This window comes from Plecotus auritus (genome assembly GCF_963455305.1).
Source record: "Plecotus auritus genome assembly, chromosome: 9".
In the NCBI taxonomy this organism is placed as follows: Eukaryota; Metazoa; Chordata; class Mammalia; order Chiroptera; family Vespertilionidae; genus Plecotus; species Plecotus auritus.
Genome location: NC_137783.1, coordinates 76,742,302 through 76,767,455, shown reverse-complemented (window position 1 = coordinate 76,767,455; position 25,154 = coordinate 76,742,302). Strand labels below are relative to the sequence as shown.

Below are 25,154 nucleotides of genomic sequence, written 5' to 3'. Positions count from 1 at the left end.
CCAAACCTGGCTAGTCCCACCCTTGTCAAGCCCCACTGGTCAAGGAACGTAGCCTTAGGTCCCCTGGCCCAGCACCAGGACGGGGGGCGTAGCCTGAGGTTCCCCAGCCCAGACCGGGGTGGGGGGACATGCCCTGAGGTCCCCCGTCAAGCCCCACCAGGCGGGGGGTGGGGGGCCACAGCCTCAGGTCCCCCGGCCCGGGACCAGGAGGGGGGAACAGCCTCAGGTCCCCTGTCAAGCCGCATAAGCAGGGGGGTGCAGCCTCAGGTCCCCCCTGGGCGGGGGGCGCAGCCTGAGTTCCCCCGATCCAGCACTGGGGGTGCACCTTGAGGTCCTTTGTCAAGCCCCACCAGGCAGGGGGGGCACAGCCTCAGGTCCCCTGGCCTGGTGCCGGGGAGGGGCGCGGCCTGAAGTCCCATGTCCAGCCCCACCTGGTAGGGGGCGTGGCCTGAGGTCCCCAGGCCTGGCACTGGGGCCGGGGGAGCAGCCTGAGGTCCCCTAGCCCAGCACCAGGACGGGAAGTGCACCCTGAGGTCCCCCGTCAGGCCCCACTGGGTGGGGGGCATGGCCTGAGGTCCCCTGTCAAGCCCTGCTGGGTGTGGAAGGCGGCCTGGAGTCCCCTGTCAAGCCCCACAGGGGCGGGGGAGGGCGTAGCCTCAGGTCCCTGCTGATTGCTTGTTAAGGCTCCTTATGGGAACTTGGCCTCAGCTGTGGATGCAGCCATCTTTGTGACGGAGTGATGGTTAATTAGCATATTCCCTCTTTATTAGATAGGATTATATGCTATTTCTAAATTGCCACAAAAAATATCTAATTTAAACATCTCCAGTATAGTAAGATAAATTTTAAAATTTCTTTGTAATTCTCACCTGTGGCTTCTGTTCTTGCAGCTTACTATACTGCACATTTGCATTACCTATCTCTTCCACAGACTGGGGCATAATTGATAAGACTTCCATAGCTTCAGTGACAAATGCATCAATTTCATGTAAATGAGCTGAATAGGTAACATTAAAATATAAGAAATGTTATTACCAACAAAAATATTCATTTACATAATTCCTAAATCAAGAAGAATTAGAAGTAATCTAATATACATTAAATTCTAAATTATAATTTGCTTTCATAAAACATAATTTCAAAATGTAGAATAAGCAAAGAAACTTCTTTTCATGAAAGTTGATTCACATTGTACTCTAAAATTTTGAGTAAAAATTCTTACTAAATGTTACTCATTCTTACTAAATGTTACTCAAAATTGGGAACTTTTTCAGTCCTTTAAATAATATGCAAAAATATTTCAGTTTAGAGAACACAAGAAACAGTGTAATATATTGGAAATTAATAGTCATTTAAAGAAATAAGAAGAAACACATTATAGCAGAATTATCTACCTTTCTCAGTAACATATTTAACAAACTGATACTAGCTCAGACTCAAATAATAAAAATGCCTTCAATTTTTAGACCTCTTAGGAGTTGAACATGGATTTTACTGCTTTCTTAAAGTTATCATTTTAAGCACATTTCATTTCATAATACTTTCTATATCAGTTTTTATTTTAATCACCACTGAGATTCATACTTCATAACTATCAAAGAACATGCCTCTATATATATAAAATTAAGTAAAAATAAAAATGTCTTTACCCTGGACAGACTTCTTCAAAGAAAGCACAAGCACATCAAATAACTTTTGGATAAGGTCATCAATCACTGTCTTCACAGGGCTACAATTAATATTTAAGCAGTCTACCTTGACAGCACTGAAAAATGCCAATGGATACATTTTAACATGAAAAAGAGAAAGTAGAGAAAAAGACTCTCATTATATTACCATTCTGTGCAATACATTTTCAAATGTAACTCAAAAATATTAGTATGATTTTTAAGAACATTTACATTTCATTTAGAAAAAATGCCATGTACATTGTATTATGACAGTTTTCATTTATTTTGTTATAATATTACAGATATTGGGTGTTTTTTTTTTATATTTTTATTGATTTCAGAGAGGAAGGGCGTGGGAGAGAGATAGAAACATCAATGATGTCTACTGGGGATGGAGCCCGCAACCCAGGCATGTGCCCTTGACCAGAATCGAACCCAGGACCCTTCAACCCGCAGGCTGACGCTCTATCCACTGAGCCAAACCAGCTAGGGCTATAATATTACAGTTTTGATCATCCATCATGTTTATTAAAAAAGCAGCAATTACAAATTACTAATGTATCTACATGAATATATTTAACTATTCACTAGATCTACTTGTCACAGCATGTAACATACATTTTTAAAATACTTATAAAATATATTCACTATTCTGCAAAGTATAAACAATAATGATAAGGGAAAGAAAATAAGGGTAGAAAGTGAATATAGATTATTAAACAAAAAAATAACATTTATACCTACCAAAATAACAAAAATGTAATGAATTGTTAATTCATATGTTCAATTGTGTGGGCAAACAGTGCTCTCAGATCTATTGGCAGTAATATAAAAAAAAAAAAAATGCAACATTTTCCTGGCCAGCATGGCTCAGTGGTTGAGCATCAGCCTATGAACCAGAAGGTCACAGTTCGATTCCTAGTTGGGGCACATGCCAGAGTTGCAGGATCGATCCCCAGTGTGGTATGTGCAGGAGGCAGCCAATCAATGATGCTTTCTCATCATTGATGTTTCTATCTCTCTCTCCCTTCCTCTCTGAAATCAATAAAAAACATATTTTTTAAAAATGCAACTTTTGTGAACAGCAAATTAGCAATATGTATCAAATACTCTTAAAACAGGCATCATACTCTTTGTCTTAATAACTTCACCTTCAGAATTTATCCTAACGAAATTTTCAAGGCAGACTCCAAGATTATATAGAAGTATTAATTATAATAGTGAAAAATTAGAAATAAGCCAAATGTAGGAGTGACTGAATTATTATATATCCACACAATTAAAAATCACATTTTTGAGACTAGGTAATAACATGGCAAAATACTATTGAAATAGTGTTAACTGAAAATAGCAAAATATAGTATGATCCAAATTTTCTAAGTACATATACTAATATCACAAAATGGGTGAAAAAGGTACTTTATTTTCCATACTTTAAAGTTGGTAGTTACAGAACAGTAAAGGGGATGTAAAATTCAGCATAGGTAATATAGTCAAAAATACTATAATTACTATGTATGGTGTCAGTAGGTACTAGTTTTATCAGGGTAATCACTTTGTAAGTTATATAAATGTATAATCACTGGGTTGTACACCTGAAACTAATATAATCTTGTATATCAACAGTAATCAAAAATTTTAAAACTATTTTTTTAAATTATAAAACAAATGCAGTATTTTAATAATCAGGAAAAATGGCATGTGTTTTTAAGAACACTAATTCTTTGCACGGTACTCTTAACGCAAATTTTAATGTTCTAAACAAACAGAGGTTGAATCAGATTTGTTCACCTGAGGAAAATCTCATATAAGGGCTAAATTATACAAAGTTAACAACAAAAAATCTGTCTTCTTCATCTTTGTACTCCCATAGGACAAAATTTTACATATTATAAATGCTCACTAAATATTTATATAAAGAATAAAAAAATCTATACTAATAATAGAGGAATATGTGAATTGTCTGTTACGCCATCATGTAAGGACCAGATCAGCAGGCTGCGTCCCCACCCACTACGCCGGCCCCAGGTAGGAGCCCAAATACTAGCCTACCTAAAATGTGGCTGTGTGCCATCATATCAGTAAGAAAGGAACATCCTACACTTGCCTGGGGCATCTAAGTCACTGGCCTAGAGAATCAGGGTTTCAGATAAAAGGACACAGCATTCCACTGCTATCTTGAGTTTGTGTTATCCAAGGAAACAGCCAGAAGGGATGATAAACCCTCCACAAATGGCTCAGCCAGTGCCTATCTAAATGGCAGCTTCCTTAAAATCGAGCCTTTCCCGCAGTGAATGACCCCAACCCTCCCTGGATCAGACAGGTTCCTGTGGAGCTCAATCTCCACACAATACAACAGGGGCCCCAGTTTCGTCCTCAGGGCAGCGGGGAAAGAAGGGAAAAGGCATCACGTGGGGCAGGTCGGGTGAGCAAGCAGAAGGAAACCATGTCTGGCAGACAACTACCCTGCCACCCTCTTCAACGTGTAAGAAGAATCAAATAAACCAATACAAACACCCCTCCCCCGCCCTGGGAGAGATCTGGGACTGAGGGGCGTCCTGCCCTGGCACTGCGTACCTGCTTCCCACCCCCTTCATCCAATTGGACAGGTTAGGAGGTTAAGGGGAGGAGGAGGAGCCTCGCAGGAAGGGGATCCCCGGGAACCTGCACCCCTGCCCTCCCTCCAGACATGACCTCTTGGAGTGCAGGGCCCGACCCCACCCCCAGCAGATTTGCATATCCCAGACCCTCTGTTGCTTCCAGGCACTGGGCATTCCCACATCCTCCTTGCCTCCCAGCCACTGACCCTCACTGTCTCCTACCCCAGAAGCACTCTGTCCTCCCCAACTTTTGGTCTTTATAGCCTAAATGCATGGTGGACGCAGCTGCTTTTCCATGGATTTTATTTGATAAGAACCCAGCAAAGTCACTTAGCCACTGAGCTGCTCAGACTTCATCAGGAACAATGAATGACACACCTTACTTGGCTTTGATAGCAAAGCAATCTTATTCTTTTATTTTTTTAAATAAATTTTTATTGATTTTAGAGAGGAAGGGAGAGGGAGAGAGATAGAAACATCAATGATGAGAGAGAATCATTGATCAGCTGCCTCCTGCACGTGCCCTACTGGGGATCGAGCCCGCAACCCAGGCATGTGCCCTTGACCAGAATCGAACCTGGGACCGTTCAGTCCTCAGGCTGAAGCTCTAGCCACTAAGCCAAACCACCTAGGGCAAGCAATCCTATTCTTAAAGACTTGATTTTTGTCATAAAAAAGTGGATTTGAATCATATCAAACCAATATACATTTAATGAAATGTCTCTTCATTTCACTAATGCAATTCTATCTTAAAGCTTATGTTGTATAATCTATATTAATAAAAGGGTAATATGGTAATTGGACTGGACGTCTTCAGACATTCATCCGGACGTCTTTCCGAACAAAGCCACAGTGGCGGGGGCTGAGGCAGAGGCAGTTAGTGGCGACCAGGCCAGCAGGGGAGGGCAGTTAGGGGCGACCAGGCCAGCAGGGAAGGGCTATTAGGGGCGATCAGGCCGGCAGGGGAGCAGTTACGGGTGATCAGGCCAGCAGGCAGAGGTGGTTAGGGACTATCCGGCAGGCAGACAGAGGCAGTTAGGGGCGATCAGGCAGGCAGGCAGGCAGGTGAGCAGTTAGGAGCCAGAGGTCCCAGATTGCAAGAGGCATTTCTGACTGCCAGCAGACATCCCCTGAGGGTTCCCAGATTGGAGAGGGTGCAGGCCAGGATGAGGGACCCCCCGGTCCATTTCATGCACCGGGCCTCTAGTGAATTAATAAAAGTGTTATTATCCTTTATAAATAATATATGCACAATTGAACAAAGCCTTTCATAGAGCTTATTATAAAGTGGTTCCAGTTATATGAATTTCAGATAGTGAGGGGGTATATTCTCAAGTAACTGGGTTATGAGATGCCCCTCTGAGGGTTTCCTCCACATTTAGGGCAATACTAGGTGCAGCACTATACTGTGTGCCTCCCAGGGCATCTGGAAGGAATCAGAGCAGCACTAAATCAGAGTCAAATGTCATTAGCTTTCTATCCTTTGCTGTGCTCTCAGCAGTAGCTTCTTAGCATTCTTAGACTGCGTCTATGCATATCAAATATTAGAATCTCATGCCAGATCCGTATAGAAGTCTCCTCCCCCAATCTAGTCTACTCAAATATGTCCCACCAGCAGAGCCTCAGAAGAGAACCTTCTCAGTGTCAGCAAGCCCTACTTAGATGATATTCAAGTGTCACAGCTGAGCTCGAGAGGAAATGTGAAACTGACTTGACTTCTTGACACTAAGTGAAGAGTACTGTCCCATGGCAAAGCTGTTCTGGTACATAAGAACTATTACTTTAACTTCTAATACCTTGGAAGTCGTTCTACTTCTTTTCCTTTTATTTTCAGTGCTTTAAAATTTTTTTCCCAATCATGAACAGTAGAAAGATGCTTTTCCACTAGAGCTTCCATATCAACTTGCCCAATTATAATCCATTCCTAAGAATGAAAAATATTATTAAAGAAATAGCACTAATAAATTAACATTTTAAAGTTTATAGTCCAACTATTAATATATATTAGGGTCGAACCAATAAAAAGGGACAAGTGTAATTGTAAGTAAATTTCAACTTAAGTATGTAAATACAATCATTACTATACATCTAAAGAATGAACAGGGAAAACATCTATATATATAAAAGCCTAAACAACGGAATGACCATTTAACCAGTCACTATGACACACACTGACCACCAGGGGGCAGACACTCAATGCAGGAGATGCCCCCTGGTGGTCAGTGTGCTCCTACAGCAGGAGTGATGCTCAGCTGACTGAAGGGCACCAGACGCCAGGCTCATGGTTGGCGAGCACAGCTGCTCAAGCCTCTCCCGCCTCCACGGCAGTGCGCTACTGAGCAGCAGTCGCAGCAGGCGCAGCAGGGCCAGGATGAGCGGGAGTGGCGTGACGCCCAGCCCAGGCTCAGGCTCCTCCCCAGCTACCTGCCACTTCGTGCACTACTACATCCCTCAGGGGATGTCGGATTGCCGGTTTCAGCCCGATCCCCGCAGATCGGGCCAAACAGGCAGTCCGACGTCTCCCAAGGGGTCCTGGATTGCGAGAGGGCACAGGCCAGGCTGAGGGACCCCACTGGTTCATGAATCTGTGCACTGGGCCTCTAGTGACAATATAAAAATACAGTGATCATAAAACATTGTTGAAGAGAACAAAAAATATCCTTACTTTATATTCTCTTATCAAATTTGATGTATACTAAGATAGACTCACTACTTTTAAGCCAAGAGCCACTCTGAGCTTCAAATCTGAAAGTACTCATATTCAATTCATTCTAGAAATTTAAAATGCAGAAGCATTGCAGAGGCAGTTAAAAAACTGGTTGAATTCCTAGTCATAGTCTTAGGATCAATATCAATGAGCAATGAATGCAATTAGGGTTTATCTTTAGAGTTAATGGTAATACACTTAAACAAAAGCAAAATGTTTAATCATATCATCTCAATTTCATTAACTTCGAAGGCCTCCCTCCATGGATTGCTCTTGTTCCAAAGAATGAAGAAAATTATATATTTCCCTAAAAGGAATTAAAATTGGCACAACAGAGTCATGACACATTCCAAGTTGACAGAATAATTTTTTAAAAAGCTACTTTCTCAATCTTCAAATAGTCAAAGATATAAATAATCTGTGGCATAAACTTACCTTGTATAAAAATCCTTAAGCCTGGCTTTCTGGTTTGCAATATTTTTGTTTTATATCACACAATGCAAACTATTGGTTTGTATATGTAATACTAATTCAATAAACCAGGTGAAATATTATAACAGAAGGATGAAAAATTACATGTTCCATACCTTATGTTGGTGTAAAACAGCCAATAATCTCCTAAATAAATCTTCTGCTTTTCTGAAAATAGTCAGAAATCCACTTGCATTTCTATCAATCATAATAGAAAAAATAGATTCATCTCCTGCCTCACCCACTCCCTTAAACTGATTAGGAATGCCGATAAATCTCTTCATTTCTCTGTAATATTTAGCACGGATTTCTTCAAAAGGAGGCCTGAATTGTAACCGTCCTTGTCTGTAAGTAAATAAGTAACTTTAAAATGTAAATTATTAGAAAATTTTAGAATGAAAAATAAACTGGGTTTCAAAAAAATCTTACTTGTACAGTAAGTCTATATTTATTTCGGGAAGATTCTCATTAAGTGCTTCTAAGCCCATCTGATACTGATGTTCCAGAGCTTTGTACAGCTGATGATTCCAGTGCAGCTTCCACGCATGCATGTCACTTGCTTGAAATCCCTAATATGTTATATTTACATTTTTTATTTTAAAATTAGGTATTAGAATGTGGGTTAATGCTTTCATATCATATAGAGTAAAATTATAAGCAATAAAAAACTTATTTTTAAATATCTTAAAACAAGCAACTCCTTAATTACTACTTGTAGTATGAGAGGTTATATAAAGTCAAACAAGAAAATTTCTAATTTTCATGTTTATAAATGGAATACAAAAATCAGTAAAATTTAAAAAATTAAGTTATAAATATAAGTAGATTTTAGAATAGGACTTTATGTTAACAGTAAAAAGAACAACAGTTTTTTTGTGAACGTTTTAGTCCTTTTTCAAAAATCCCCATCAAGTATAGCTCTTTTCTTCCCTTCTCACCCCCTAAATAAACCTTCCACATTTTAAAATATGTTAAATTAAATATTAAAATGCTCAGGATAGTTTATATAATTTTTTGCTTCCATATAACCATAAACATATCAATTCTAACATTTTAATTTTTGTGGGTTTTTTTTTTTCTTAAAGTTCTAAGAACTAAAATATATATGCAGCCCAGCCGGCGTGGCTCAGTGGTTGAGTGTCAAACTATGAACCAGAAGGTCACGGTTCAATTCCTGGTCAGGGCACATATCCGGGTTGCGGGCTCGATCCCCGGTAGGAGGTGTGCAGGAGGCAGTGATCAATGATTCTCATCATTGATGTTTCTATCTCTCTCTCCCTCTTCCTTCCTCTCTGAAATCAATAAAAATATACTTAAAAAATATATATATATATATATATATACACACACACACACACACACACACACACAAATGTATAAGACACCTAACTCATATTCAACCAAGATATGTGGCAGGCTCTGTGCAAACTGCTTTTGTTTACATCATTTCTTACATAAAAATGTGAATAGAACTGAAATTTTGCCCAAAAAAAGGAAAAAGTTCTAATATAGAGTTATTTCAATCATTAGGCTTCTGTCTAAACTTAACTTTGTATTCTACAGATGTCACAATTACCTAAAAGAAAACTAATGAATTATAAACAGTTAAGCACCACGTCAGAAAAACTATAAACTCTGAATTGAGAGATTTGGTATTCCATAAGACAAATAGAAATTTCTTATATTTTTAAATGTAAATGTATTGTTATTTTATGGTCTTTATGTATAATTCAATCAAATTCTAAATTCATCAGTAATTCATTAGTAAAAGTTTATAAATAACCTTGATAAACTTTTCAGCAATTCATATATTCAAACTTTTCAGCAATTCATATATTAAATTCATATATTCTCTGAAATGGTCATATTTCAAAGTGTAGACATAATTCAAACTAAATCATACTCTACCTGTGCTTCTACACTTGCTAAGCCAGTTCTCAATTCTTGTAATCCATCTTTCCAACGCTGTTGTTGCCGAAGAAGATCAATATTCATAAGAATTACCACCTGTTAAAAATTAGAGCAATCTCAAAGTATCACCTGAAATGGTAACTTTTCAGTGGAAAAACTGGACAGACACAACTGACTAAGAGATCCAGGTTAACTCAACCTAAAGTATGACATACCAATACCTGATCGATGCATTGATAAAGGCGAAACAGCACTTCAGTGATATTCCAGCCCAAATGGCATAATGCTAACTTAATCATGAGAAAATACCATATAACTCACATCTAGAGATATTCTACAAGATCAGTGACAAGTACTCATCACAAGTTTCAAGGTCATGAAAAACAAGCAAAGACTGAGGAGGAGGACACTCCAGAGACTCAACAACTAAATGCAAGATAGGATCCTGGATTGGATCCTTGAAAAAGAAAAAGGTCTAGTGGAGAAACTGCAAAATTCAAAAACAGCTTATTTCCTAGTTTTGTTAACTCTACCATGTTATATAAGTTGTTAACAGGGGAAGCTGGACAAAGCGTAGTATAAATGAACTCTGTTCTATTTTTACAACTTTAAGTCTCAAATTATTCCCAAATAAGAAGTTATTTTAAATTTTATCCTAATTATCTTTAAACAATACTATTCATAGCTCATTCAATTTTATAAATAAAGTATACCTTTTCACAAAATGTAGTGTGCCATTTTCTCAGCTTTCTATTTTCAGTGGCAAGTCGGTCAGCAGCACTTTGGAGCTTTTGAATGTAGCCTTCTAACTCGTTAGGATTATCCCAAGTAATCTGTGACTTTCCCCCACTTCCAGCTTTTGAATTCTAAGGTACAACAAATGGCATTTAGTATTTAAATGCATTACTTTTTTCCCAAAAAATTCTATATTCTACATCATAAGTCCAATAATTTCTAACACCAACCTGCAATAAAAAGAGCATAATATTCCCATTTTATAAATGATAAGGCAATCTGACCAACATTGAGTAGCCTCATTCCTTCCAGGTTCTCCCTCTTACAAGTAAAAAACCCTCTACCTAACATAACAAACAATCATAGGAAGAGTGAAAGGTAAAAATAAGAAATAGACAGTGAACAAATCTTGCGAATTAAGTAACAAGATACCTCGATTTCCGTACTGTCTCCCTTATCTCCAGGAAAGGGCACTGGAGAAGCCTCCAACCTAAAGGGTCAGACAAATAAAGCTCCAAAAGCCTATTTCTTCTCACCAAAGGCCTAGGAAAACAGAAGTCTACCAGAAAACCCTTTTAGCAATACCCACCCTGCTCAAGCCAACACCAATAAAAAAACACCTCTCTGATATTTCAGTGAGACCAAGTAGAGTTGATCTTCCATCCCCTGCTTAGCAAAAGCAGGCAGCACTCAAACTCCCCTACCAAGGTAATGTCGACGGGCTGAACTATGCTACTTCTCATGAGTTTCCTAAATCATATTAGATTATTGAAACAAAAATTTTATAACAACATCTGATGTGGTGCTCTACATATGTAGAGGGAATACTTAAGACAAATATGTAAGAGGGGAGAGGATAGAGAGACGTAATAGAAGGTTTCTATGCCAATTGAAATATTAAGGTATAGCAAGTTTCTGGAATACAGATCTTCAATAAATAGATGATGAGTAAATGAAATTAAGCAATCCTATATAATAAAAGCCTAATATGCAAATTGTCCACTCAGGCGGTCGTTCGATCAGGAGTTCGACCGCTCACTATGACATGTGCTGACCACCAAGGGGCAGCGCAGAACATAGCAGGCATTGGCGACACAGTGCTGGCAGCAGGCGGCAGTGGAGGCACTGCTGGCCCTGATGAGCCCTGATGAGAGCGGGACCACGGCCGGATGTTGGAGCACGTCAGCAGGTGGCACCAGGCCAAGGCGGGTGCAAGCGGGGACCCGATAGACCCGCCGATCGCCCTGCAGACAGTGACCAGCAGTGGCGGAGGGGGGCAGGGCCGCCGCCCAGCTCCCAGGCGCTAAGGGAGCCGAGCAGGGGGCCCAGCCCCGATTTATCACTCCACAGACGGGATGATGGAGCAGGTGAGGGGGTGGCGCCAGGCCAAGGCAGGATGCCAGGTGGGGCTATGGGGCTGCGAGGCTGGGCTGCCAGCTGGGGCTGCGAGGCTGGGGTGCAAGCTGGGGCTGATCTCCATGGGGGGGGGGGTCTCCGAAGGGACCCCAGCCATACACGAATTCATGCACTGGGCCTCTAGTTATATAATAAATTCAATAAAATACTCTGTGAATCAGTTCTAAAGCATTTATTGATAAATAGAAGCCCGGTGCACAAATTCGTGCACCAGTGTGGTCCCTCTGCCTGGTCTGCGGGATCAGACTGAAACCAGCTCTACGACATCCCCCGAGGGGTCCTGGATTGCGAGAGAGTGCAGGCCAGGCCGAGGGACCCCACCGGTGCATGACCAGGGCCGGGGAAGGACACGGGAGGTTGGCCAGCCGGGGAGGGACCATGGGAGGGCTCCAGGACATGTCCAGCCCGTCTCGCTCAGTCCCAATTGGCTGGAGCCAGCAGCAAACTAACATATCAGTTGGAGCATCTGCCCCCTGGTAGTCAGTGCATGTCATAGCAACTGGTCAACTTGCCGACTGTCTGCCCCCTGTTGGTAAGTGAATGTCATAGCGAGCCTTAACATATCATGAACATATTACACTTTGATTGGTTGAACGGACAACCAGACACTTAGCACACTAGGCTTCTATTATATGGTACGAGAGGCCCGGTGCACGAAATTCGTGCATGGGGAAGGGGGGTGTACCTCAGCCCAGCCTGCACCCTCTCCAATCTGGGACCCCTTGAGGGATGTCCGGCTGCAATTAGGGATGTCCGGTGGGATCGGGCCTAAACGGGCAGTCGGACATACCTCTCACAATCCAGGACTGCTGGCTCCCAAGTGCTCGCCTGCCTGCCTTCCTGATTGCCCCTAACCGCTTCTGCCTGCCAGCCTGATCACCCCCTAACCACTCCCCTGCCAGCCTGTTTGCCCCTAACTGCCCTCCCCTGCAGGCCTGGTCAACCCTAACTGCCCTCCCCTGCAGGCCTGGTCCCCCCCAACTGCTCTCCCCTGCAGGCCTGGGTCCTCCCCAACTGCCTTTCCCTGCAGGCCTGGTCGCCCCCAACTTCCCTCCTCTGCCAGCTTGGTTACCCCTAACTGCCCTCCCCTGCAGGCTTGATCACCCTCAACTGCCCTTCTTTGGAGACCTGGTCCCTCCCAACTGCCCTCCCCTGCTGGCCATCTTGTGGTGGCCATCTTGTGTCCAAATGGGGGCAGGATCTTTGACCACATGGGGGCAGCCATCTTGTGTGTTGGAGTGATGGGCAATCTGCATATTAGTCTTTTATTAGATAGGATAGTGGCCTGGTGCATGGGTGGGGGCCAGCTGGTTTGCCCTGAAGGATGTCCCGGATCAGGGTGGGGGTTCCCTTGGGGCATGGGGTGGCCTGGGCGAGGGGCCTGTGGTGGTTTGCAGGCCGGCCACGCCCCCTGGTGACCCAAGCGGAGGCCCTGGTATCTGGGGTTTATTTATCTTCTACAATTGAAACTTTGTAGCCTTGAGCGGAGCCAAGCCTTCTGCTCGCTCCATGGCAGCAGCCATTTCTGTTGGGGTTTATGTATCTTCTATAATTGAAACTTTGTAGCCTTAAGCGGAGGCCTGGGCCGGCCAGGGTGTGCGGAAAGCTTGGCTTCCTCCATTGCCAGGGACAACCCTAGCCTCCTGCTCTTTCCAGCTCTGTGGCTGCCGCCATTTCTGTTTGGGTTTATGTATCTTCTATCATTGAAACTTTGCAGCCTTGAGTGGAGGCCTAGGCCGGCAAGGGCAGGCGGAAAGCTTGGCTTCCTCCATTGCCGGGGAAACCCAAGCCTCCCTCCTGCTCTCTGTGGCGGTAGCCATCTTGGTTGGGTTTATTTGCATATTTGCTCCTGACTGGACGGTGGGAGTGGCTTGCGGGCGTGGCTTGTGGGTGTAGCAGAGTGATGGTTAATTTGCATATTATTCTTTTATTAGATAGTATTATTACATAGAACTTAACATTGTATTCCTTGAGAATATGAAAATAGAGTCCTTTCAGTATCAGTGAGTGGCCAGAGAATTATTATTATTTTTGTTGTTAATCCTCACCTGAGGATATTTTTCTCATTGATTTTTTTTTTTTAAGGGAGTGAAAGGGATGGGGAGAGACAGAGAGAGAAACCGGTGCCAGGGTTTGAGCCTGCAACCAAGGTACATGCACTTGACCATAATTGAAACCACATCCCTTCAGTCCAAAGGCCAACACTCTAACCACTGAGCCAAATTGGGTATGGCATGGCCAAAGAATTATAAAGAACCTCAGTGTTATCTCTCCTCCTAGCTCAATGTTTTATCTACCATTATGTCTCATTTAACATGTTACATATAAGTATTTAGTTCTCACAACCCAATTTTTTAATATGAGTTTTCTCTTCAGAAATATCAAGATATTATTTTTTGTTTTTGTTGTTAATCTTCATCTGGGGATCATTTTTCCATTGATTTTTAGAGAGAGTAGAAGGGAGGGGGAGATACAAAGAAGAGAAACATCAATGTGAGAAAGACACATCAATTGGTTGCCTTGCGCACACACCCCAACCAGGGATGGGGATCAAGCATGCAACCAAGGTATGTGCCCTTGACAGGAATCGAATTCACAACCCTCAGTCCATGGGCCAATGCTCTAACCACTGACCCAAGCTGCCAAGGGCTCAAGATATTATTTTGAATACATTTATTAGAAAAGAAAAAGTTCTAAAGGCTTACAATTAAAATAACCAATGGACGCAGACACTACAGGGGTGAGGGCATGTGTTGGGGGATGGGAGTGGCTGGGAAGAGGTCAATGGGGGAAAAAGGAGACATATGTAATACTTTAATCAATAAAGAATTAACATATATATGTATACATATAATCTTTGTATTCGGTGAAAAGATCAAAATAATAAAATATGATCCCAATTCCAAAAAGTACACTTTTAAATATACATAGAAAGCAAAGTTTAAAAGGCTATACACCAGACTGTTGAGAATAGCCATCTCTTGGTGGTAAGATTATAAGACCTTTTTTTTTTCTTTTTGTTTACCTCAATTTTTTAATTTTTTCCATTATAAACTTGTATTGAGCTTTGGCAACAGGAAAAATGGTTTTTATAATAATATCTGTAAATTTTTTGTAGGCTTTATGTAAGTTTATGTATAGATTTCATGTAGATTTATATAACTTCTAGTTCATTTTAAGCCTGAGTACTAGTGTGCAGAAAAGAGTTAACATAGCAAGTCTGATTATTATCCCTTAAAAAGCCTACTTAAGAGATCAGCCCTTAACAGGCATCTGGGAACTTGGAGTTTGGGAGGGTTCCCACCACACTAATTTTAAGAGTGGCTCGCTATACCTAAACAATAGGGTTTATGCTGAACACTTGATTTTCTTCTAGGGACCTGGAATTTTGGTACATACTGGGCTGAAGATTCCTACATGACCAGACCCCTAATTAAAACCTGGGCACTAAGTTGCTAATGATCTCGCCCAGTAAAAAAATAGTTCACGGTGTTACAACTTGTTGCTGGGAGAATTAACCATGCCCTGTGTGACTCCACTGGGAGGAGTTGCCCCAGGTCTTCACCCCATGCACACTTGGTTGCCCCAGGTCTTCACCCCATGCACACTTCTTTTCACTGATTTTGCCTTGTAACCTCTCACTATAATAAATTACTGCCGTGGGTACAGCTAAACCCTGGTGGATCCTGAGTCCTCCTAACCCATCACAGAACCTGGGCGTAGTCTTCAGGACCGTGACACAAGTAGTTATCTACTTTCAAGTAATACTTTCAACAATAAAGATTTTAAATTTTAAAAAAAAAGAATAAAAGGATAAAAAGAGAAAAGAAAAAAGAATAGAAGGGCATATTCTTCTACAAAATTTTTCAAATATATCATGTTTATGAACACTAGAAATGTAGATTTCAAAATGTTAACAATCAAATAGTAACATCTACATTTAAAATTGTGGGTGTTCCTAATTTCACATGAGTGGATATTTCAATAAGCACAGACAAAGAGCAAATAAATCTTAAACTTGTGTCTTTGTTACTGGTTCATAAAAGCTCATTTATGATTAAAGATATTTAATCCATTTGTCATGTATTCCAAATTCAATATCATGTTTTTGTTATTGTTTTACTGTGGAGTTTTAATTTTTAGTTGTACAGAAGGTGGGTACTGAAATATAATCATGTTATGTTTTTAAAGTAAATAAATAAATAAAACCAGGAGTTGATGGAAAAGCACTAGTCTGTGTATAAGGATCATGTTATATATACTTCAGTGAATAAGTAAATATAATGGCATACAAATTATATGTTATACATGTTAATTCAAAATCAACACAAAAATATGTGAAACATAATAACCATTTAAATCTTCAGTTGGAAAAACATGTTACTTGTTAAAAGTGAAGGAAATCACTGGGGAGCAAAATAAAGCCTTAGATCACCCTAGTTGGTTTGACTTAGTGGATAGAGCGTTGGCCTGCAGACTGAAGTGTCAAGAGCATATACCTCAGTTGCAGGTTCCATCCTGACTGGAACGAGTGCAGGAGGCAACGAATCGATGTGTCTCTCTCACATTGATGTTTCTCTCCCTGTCTCTCCCTCTCCTCTTCAACTTTCTCTAAAAATCAATGGAAAAATATCCTCAGGTGAGGATTATAAAAATAAAAAGCCTTAGATCAATGGCTATATTGAGCTGAAGGATATACTGAAAAACTAAGAAATAACAAATACTTCACATGTAAAAACTAATTATAAAAACATGAAAAGTCCATTTACCTTAATTATCTGTTCAAATGCTAAGGCAGATTGTAACATCATTGGTCTCTGACTTTGAATCATCTGTTGATCGATAGAATTGTAAAAATGTGCTACCTACAAAGTAAAAGTCCAATTAGCAAAAGTCAGTAATAAATAGTGTACTTAATTTTTAATTTTTCTTCATTTTTCATTGTCTGAATGGAAACAATTTTTCTCAATTCTAGGATTTAAAAAATAGATTTTTTTCATCTCCATTTTTGTATTTATTCGTGTATTATTATACACAACCAGCAAATGTGTGTTGACCTCCTATAATTTGGCAAGTCATGTCCTGGGGGCTAATTAAACAAAGATTATAAAACCTGGTCCTTGGACTCAAAAAGTACAGTCTCACAGAGAACACAGAGGAAACTGGAAAAGCATGTTAAGTGCTAAAAAAAAACCCTGAACTCTATCCTTGCAACTCTCCAAACCTGCTCCTTCCTCTTCTAGTATATAACACAATGATTTGTACATTTCTTAGACAAAAAAAAAAAAAACATATATATTTGCATTGTCCTTACTCTTCTCTCACATCCCACATTAGTGAAGTCTATTGACTATATACTTTGATAATATATATGGAATACAACTACTTCACCCACCTCAATCAATCCCATCCCACTCCAAGCACCCTCATCTCTTGGCAAGACCAGTGAAGCAGTCTCCTAACTGATCTCTCTATTTCCCAGTAGGGACTCCTATTGTCTATGCAAAGTCTCCAAATCAACCAGAGTGGTCCTTTCTTAAATATAAATCATATGCCTTTTGCATACTCAAAACCTTCTAATGACTTCCCAATACATCTGAGAAAAAGTCCAAAATCAGGAAAACTGGAAGCAACAGAACATATACTATTACAACAGTCTGGAAATTCTATTATCTAACCAACATCCTACTACTCTATTCTAGCTAAATGTCTACTCATAAGCAAAGGTATATATAAATAGATTTTCCCAGTTGTTCTTCCAGAGGTAAATACAAATACTATATGATCATTCATTCATCTTTTGAGCTCCTATTGTGTTAAGCTAAATACTTAGGATACAAAAGTGAGCAAGACTGTCCGCTTTTGAATATGTAGTCCCTCTCTCTGAAATGATCACCCATCTCAACCCCTTGTGCTCTTAATAAAACATATGTGTGTGTGTGTGTGTGTGTGTGTGTGTCTGTATATATATATATATATATATATATATATATATGTACATATATATATATATATATATATATATATATATATATACTCTTACAGACTCACATCAAACAGCATTCCTCTGTAAAAATTTACCTGATACTATATCTACCTCTACTACCCAGGAAAATAATTGAAAGCTACTACCTCTATGCTCTCACCGGACTTTGTAAACATCTATAATATGGTACTCATAATATATTAAATACCGTATTGATATGTTCACATATCTGCCATCACTCTATGAACTGTACTGCAATACATATGGGCTTTGGAGTCAGAGAGACTTGGTATCAAATCCCAGCTTCATAACTTGTTAGCTGTGTGGAAAACCTGTTACAAATCTGATCCCAATTAGACCAGTCAGGAGATTAATATAAATAAGGCATCTACCAGAAGGTTTGATATTTATTTAATGAGAACTCAATGTTTAGTTTGCTCTCTCCTGCTAGACCAGTGGGTCTCAATCATATTTGATTTGCACCCAAGGCTACATTTGGCAATGTCTGGAGATATTTTTTATTGTTAGGACTATGCTCATGCTACTGGCCAGAGATGCTGCTAAAAACATCTTACAATGCACAAGATGTCAGAAGTTGAGAAACTCTGCACTAGAGTATGACAGTAATATATTCATTCTTTTATCCTCACTACACTGTGAATGGTGGTACAGTTGCTCAATTAATCTTTGTTGAAGGAAAGAATAAGTGAGAGATCAAATACACAAGATACTGTCCCTGCCTTCCCAATCCTAATAATCAAGTGAGAGAGAAAGTTTTTTAAAAAAACACAAAGTGATTTGCACACTGCACACAGAATAAGGAACAATCAACTAAAAGAAGACACAACAAAGAGTGAATTTTGAGTTGGGGATTAAAGGAAGACTTTGAGTTTTCTAATCAGAAAATACAGGTATCAGTGCATGGAGCCACGTTCAAGTTTCATATAATCATGAACCAGTGCAATATGAGGGGAAAGTATAGGTAGTGAAGGTCACAACCAGTAAGGTTAGTACATAATTAAGAAGGGCCTTGTATACTGTGCCAAGGACATAGTAAATGAGGTGGTTTTAAACTGGTAAATGAAATTATGGTAATGAGCTGAACAGGTAGATTGAGGAAATAACCAAGAACAGAGACCAGTCCATCAGCCTGGTAATTCTCTAAGAATCTGCCTCTTGAAAGCAGGCAGAGGATCCCCTTTAATTAGAAGGTCCTTTAAGACCCATGCAAAACATGAAAGAAAGATGAACAAAAGACAATATAATATCCTATTTTTCTGAAAGCTTTTAAAATGAAAAGCATTTCCTTAAATTATTAAATGCCTTTAGCATTTACAAAGCAAACTGTGTAGCAAATCAATTTCACAAGTTAATGGTGTCATTCTATTAGCCTAAAAAAATCAAAAGTAGAAAACAAATATCCAAATACAATGAACTCAGAATAGCCATATTTTCAAATATATAATTTCATACTTGTTTAAGAATAATTGCTTGCTTGCAGAATTTCTGTGCAATGTTTGCAACTTGCTGTATTTTGGCAGGAATAACAAAGCCAAGTGCAGAAAGCTGACGAACTTCTCTCAGAAGAATCACCAACCGATCTGAATAATGCACTTTTAATGATCCATCATTAGAATCCAATTCCATAATTCTACTGTTAGCCTCAATACTACAAAACAAAATGAATGACTTTTTAAGTTTCATGTTCTCACTCTTCTAAAGTTAATTCAAGGTAAAAGAAAAAATTTAATTATAGTTTTCAACTTGTTTTCTTTTTTCACATAGTATCTCACAATTCAGCTCTTGATAATAAACTGTAATAGCTAAAATATAACAATATTTCAACCAAGCACTTTTGAATTCAGAAAAATCAATCTCTCAACTTTTAACTAAGATTCAAAACTGACATATACACCATAAAGAAAAAAGTTTTGATTCATTTTATAAAAGTTTGTGTTTTGTTTACTCCTCTTACTTGGTTCTTTAATTGTGTTTTTTTAATTGATTACAGAGAGAGATAGAAACATCAGTGATGAGAGAGAATCATTGATCGACTGCCTCCTGCACGCCCCACACCAGGGATTGAGCCTGCAACCCAGGCATGTGCTGTGACAGGGAACTGAACCATGACATCCTGGTTCATAGGTCGACACTCAACCACTGAGCCATGCCAGCCAAGCAATTCTTTAATACTTTTATTAAAGGATCAATTATAAGAACATCAAAATTGTAGGAACAGAGATAGTCCAATGTTTCTCTTCTCTACTCTTGGTTTTACTACCTAAGGACTGTCCTTTCTTTATGTTTCATGTAAAAGCTACAATTTCAAATTTTACACTGGGACACTTAAATCAGCATGGATTATAAAAAGTAAGCAGAACTAAATTAAGCATAAAGTATTATATTTTCAGGACCTTTCTTTCAGTATCAGTTTTATATAATGCTCATTCTTTTAAATCACTTCCACAAATAATAGATCTTGCAGGTCTAAGAAAGGAAGCTACTAAAAAGCAAAGAACAAATCTATTCAGCCTATTTAAAAACACATAAAACAGGGCAAACTTTAAAATGAATTGAAATTATTTAACCAAAACTTTTCTATATGAACATAAAGCCTGTCAGAAAATTATTATGGTGGTCCTTTTTGCTTTTATTCTCATCCAATCTTCAAAATTAGGTTTTACATATTTTACATATCCTAAAATATGTTCCAAAACACACTAACTCTCTGGCATAATAATGAGTTTTTTTTTTAAAAAAAGTGGAAGTCAGGGTGTTTCATTGTCAAATGGGAAACAAATACTGGGTTGAACAAAGTTACACAGGTCTCAGTCCTTTGATATAGGGTGGATCTCCACTAGAGCTATGGTGATAAAAGTGCATAGATTCCAAAATTAGTTAACTGAAGAACTCTTTCTCTTTTTTTTTGGCCTGGAACATCTCTCTTATTTTAGGTTCAGGGTAGAAAGGGTAAAAATTAAATGGTGAAGATATAGTCATTATACCCTAGCACCTTTTGGTTCTTCGATTCTTCCTCCAACACCAAATTGCAAGATAAAAAGGGAAAATTATTTATTCAGTTTAAGAAGCTATCACTTATGGCCTAATTGTCCTTCTTAGCAATATAGATAAAATAAACAAAGTTTCATATTATAAAGTTACTTTTAGAAAGTAACAAGTTTCTAAAAATTAAAATATGACAAGTTTCTAAAAATACAAACAATTATATTCTTGGAAAGTGTACCAGGACAAAGAAACAATGGTTTTTGTAGACCATCCTATTTTTTTTTTCATTTTTAAATGTATTTTTTACTATTGATAGTATTACAGGTATCTATTTCCCCCCACATCCCCCCTCCTCCCAGCACTCACCCACCTTCCCAGGTCTTCACTACCTATTGCCCATACCCATGGGCTATGCATATAACTATATAAGTTCTTTGGTTTATGTCTTCTAGTCCCGCGAACCCCACATCGAGGTATGTCAGTCTGTTCCATGCCTCCATGCTTCAGATCTCATTTTGTTGGTCAATTCATTTTGTTCCACAGATAAGTGAGATCATGTGATATTTGTCTTTCTCAGTTTGGCTTATTCCACTTAGTATAATATTCTCCAAATGCATCCATGCTGTCCCAAAGGGTAAGAAATCCCTCTCTTTTACAGCTGCATAGTATTCCATAGTGTAAATGTCTCACAACTTTTGTATCCATTCACCTACTGATGGGCACTTGGGCTGTTTCCAAATCTTGGCTACCTATCTATAATAAAAGTATAATATGCTAATTAGACTGGACAGCCAAACAACCTTCTGGATGACCACACTATGACACACACTGGTGAAAGGCCAGCCAAGGCGGGTGCAATGCAATTGGTCAGGGGCCCAGCCATCACCCCATGACCACCCTACAGGAGGCTCAGGCCACCAGCCAGCAGGGCAATCAATTGGGGGGCTCCACAATTTCCCCAAAGAGGGAGGCCAAGGCCACCAACTGGCAGGCTGCAGCAGGTGGGCGGGGCCTCCCTCTATGGGTGATCGATCACGAGGCTCCCAGACTGTTAGAGGGCAGAGGCCGGGCACTGGGCCTCTAGTTATAAATAAAACGGCTATGAACACAGGTGTGCATATATTCTTTCCCATTGGTGTTTTGGGGGTTTTAGGATTTTTTCCAGAAGTGGGATGACTGGGTCAAACATAAGTCCCATTTTTAATTTTTTGAGGAAACTCCATACTGTTTTCCATAGTGGCTTGCACAAATCTGCATTCCCACTGGCAGTGAACTAGTTAGTGTTCCATTTTCTCCACATCCTTGCCAGCATTTGTTGTTTGTTGGTTTTTTTAGGATAGCCATTCTGACAGGTGTGAAGTGATATCTCATTGTGGTTTTTATTTTGCATTTATCTGATGATTAGTGACTTTGAGCAGTTTTTCATGTGTCTCCTGGCCATTTCTATGTCCTCTTTGAAAAAATATCTATTCACGTCTTCTGCCCATTTTTTAATTGGATTGTCTTCTTTTTGTTGAGTTGTATGAGTACTTAATATATTTTGTATACTAACCTCTTATCAGATGAATCATTGGTAAATATTTTCTCCCATGCAGTGGAATTCCTTTTCAATTTGATGGTGATTTTTTTTACTGGGAAGAACCTTTTTATTTTGATGTAGTCCTATTTGTTTATTTTCTCCTTAGTTTACTTTGCCCCAGGAGATGTATCCATAAACATACTGTTGCATAAAGATGTCTGATATTTTACTGCCTATGTTTTCTTCTATGACTTTTATGTTTTCATGACTTCCATTTAAGTCTTTTATCCACCTTGAGTTTATTCTTGTGTATGGTGTCCAGTTTCATCAATTTGCATGTCTGTCAGGTTTTCCCAGCACCATTGTTGAAGAGACTGTCTTTACTGCATTGTATGTTCTTGCCTTCTTTGTCAAATATTAATTGACTGTAATGATGTAGGTCAATTTCTGGGATCTCTGTTCTGACCCATTGTTCTAGATGCCTGTTCTTGTGCCAGTACCAGGCTGTTTTGGTTATAATGGCTTTGTAGTATAGTTTGATATCTGGTATTGTGATCTCTCCTACTTCATTCTTCTTTCTCAAGATTGCTGCAGCTATTCGGATATTTTATGGTTCCAAATAAATTTCTAGAGTACTTGTTCTAACTCTGTGAAGTATGCCATTGGAATTTTAATAGGGAATGTGAATATTGTACCAGTCTTGCATTCCTGGAATAAATGCCACTTGATTATGATGTATGATCTTTTTAGCATATTACTGGATCCAATTTGCTAATATTTGGTGAGGATTTTAGCATCTGTGTTCATCAAGGATATTGGCCTGTAATTTTCTTTGTAGTGTCTTTATCTGGATTTGGAATTAGGATAATGCTGGCTTCATAAAAAGAGCTTGGAAGTGTTCCTTCCTCTTGAATTTTTTTAGAATATTTTGAGGATATGTGTTAGTTCTTATTTGAATGTTTGGTAGAATTCACCCATAAATCCATCCAGTTCAGGGCTTTTGTTTGCTGGAAGTTTTTTTTGTGTTTTTTTTTAATATATTTTATTAATTTTTTACAGAGAGGAAGAGAGAGGAGAGGGATAGAGAGCCAGAAACATCGATGAGAGAGAAACATCGATCAGCTGCCTCCTGCACACCTCCTACTGGGGATGTGCCCGCAACCAAGGTACATGCCCTTGACCAGAATCGAACCCGGGACCTTTCAGTCCGCAGGCCGACGCTCTATCCACTGAGCCAAACCGGTTTCGGCAGCTGCTGGAAGTTTTTAAATTACTGCTTCAATTTCATCAGCTGTTACTTGCCTACTCAGGTTTTTTGATTCTACCTAATTGAGTTTTGGAAGACTCTATGTTTCAAGGAATCTGTCCATTTCACCTCGGTTTGCCAGTTTGTTGGCATATAGTTGTTCATAGTATTTGCTTACAATCCTTTGTATTTCTGTGGTATCCATTGTTATATCACCTCTTTCATCTCTGATTTATTTGGGTCCTCTCTCTTTGTTTCTTGTGGAGTCTAGCTAGGTGTTCATCAATCATGTTTATCTTTTCAAAGAACCAGCTCTTGGATTTACTGATCTTTTGTACTATTTTTTTTTTTAAGTCTCTATGTCATTTATTCCCTCTCTGATCTTTATTATTTCCTTCCTTCTACTTCCTCTGGATTTTCTTGCTGTTCCCTTTTATTTCCTTTAGTTTTTGTGTTAGTTTATTAGTCCTTTTTATTGTCTAAGAAAGGCCTATAGACCTACACAATTCCCTCTCACGAATACTTTCACTGTGTCCCATAGGTTTTGGTTGGTTTTTTCATTTGTTTCCAGGAAGTTTTTAATTTCTTGCTTGATCTCATTGATAACCATATTCATTGTTTAATAACATGCTATTAGCCTCCATGTATTTGAGTATTTTTGAGTATTTTATTGTACTTCATTTCTAACTTCATGCTATTGTGATCTGAGAAGATGCTTGGTAATATAACAATCTTCTTGAATTTGTAGACTTGTTTTGTGCTTGTTTTGTAGTCTATCTTTGAGAATGTTCCATGTGCACTTAAATATACATTGTTGCATTGGGGTGAAATGTTCCATAAATATCAGTTAGATCAATCTGATCTAGTGTGTCATTTAAGGCCTTTGTTTCCTTGTTAATTTTTTGTCTGGAAGATTTATCCCATGATCTCAGTAGGGTGTTAAAGTCCCCCACTATGACTGTATTGCTGTCAATCTCTCCTATAAGATTCATCAAGAGTTTTTTAATGTTCTTGGGTGCTCCTATATTGGGTGCATATATGTTTAGAAGGGTTATATTTTCTTTTCGAATCAATCCCTTTACTATTATGAAGTGGCCTTCTTTGTCCCTTGTTATGGCCTTCATTTTGAAATCTTTTTTGTCTGATATGAGTATTGCTACTCCTGTGTTTTGTTTTGTTTTGTTTTTTCCTTTCCATTTGCATGGAATATATTTTTCCATCCCTTCACTCTCAGTCTGTATCTTTTTTTCTGAGGTGTGTCTCTTGTAGTCAGCATTCTAGTATATATGGGTCATGTTTTTTATCCATTCAGTCACCCTATGTCTTTTGACTGGATCATTTAGTCCATTTACATTTAAAATTATTATAGATAGGTATTTGTTTGTTGCCTTTTTTATTTTCTTTACGCCTATATTCCTCTCCTTTTCTTCTTCTTAAAACAGTCCCTTTTACATTTCGTGCATTGCTGGTTTGGTGGTATTGTACTCCTTTAAACTCTTTTTGTCTGGAAAGCCTTTTATTTCACCTTCAAATTTACATGATAGCCTCACTGGATACAGTAGTCTTGGATTCAGGACCTTGCTTCTCATTACTTTGCATACTTTATGCCACTCCCTTCTGGCCTGAAGTGTTTCTCTAAGGAAGTTAGTTGCCATTCTAATGGGAACCCCTTTGTATGAATTTTCTTTCTCTTGAGGCCTTTAAGATTCTTTTTTTGTTTTTAACATTTGCCATTTTAATTGTGATGTGTCTACATGTGGGTCTCTTTGGGTTCATCTTGATTGGGACACTCTGTGCCTCCTGAACTTGTGTGGCATTTTCCTTCACCAGGTTGGGGAAGTTTTCTGTCATTCTTTAAATTGGTTCTCTGTTCCTTGCTCATCCTCT

The 25,154-nt window shown here is 39.1% G+C and overlaps 1 protein-coding gene across 2 annotated transcripts in view; it reads right to left on the bottom strand.

Moving 5' to 3' along the window:
- The window catches only part of DYNC2H1 (dynein cytoplasmic 2 heavy chain 1), a 378,097-nt gene that overhangs the window by 339,791 nt on the left and 13,152 nt on the right, over positions 1-25,154 (bottom strand). For both annotated transcript variants that reach the window (XM_080641013.1, XM_080641014.1), the window contains exons 12-20: positions 18,970-19,165; positions 16,280-16,375; positions 10,073-10,225; positions 9,357-9,455; positions 7,878-8,017; positions 7,565-7,793; positions 6,067-6,194; positions 1,650-1,765; positions 870-997 (exon numbers count right to left, since the gene is read on the bottom strand). In XM_080641013.1, coding sequence (XP_080497139.1) covers positions 870-997; positions 1,650-1,765; positions 6,067-6,194; positions 7,565-7,793; positions 7,878-8,017; positions 9,357-9,455; positions 10,073-10,225; positions 16,280-16,375; positions 18,970-19,165 — 1,285 coding nt within the window. The remainder of the gene's footprint in view (positions 1-869; positions 998-1,649; positions 1,766-6,066; positions 6,195-7,564; positions 7,794-7,877; positions 8,018-9,356; positions 9,456-10,072; positions 10,226-16,279; positions 16,376-18,969; positions 19,166-25,154) is intronic.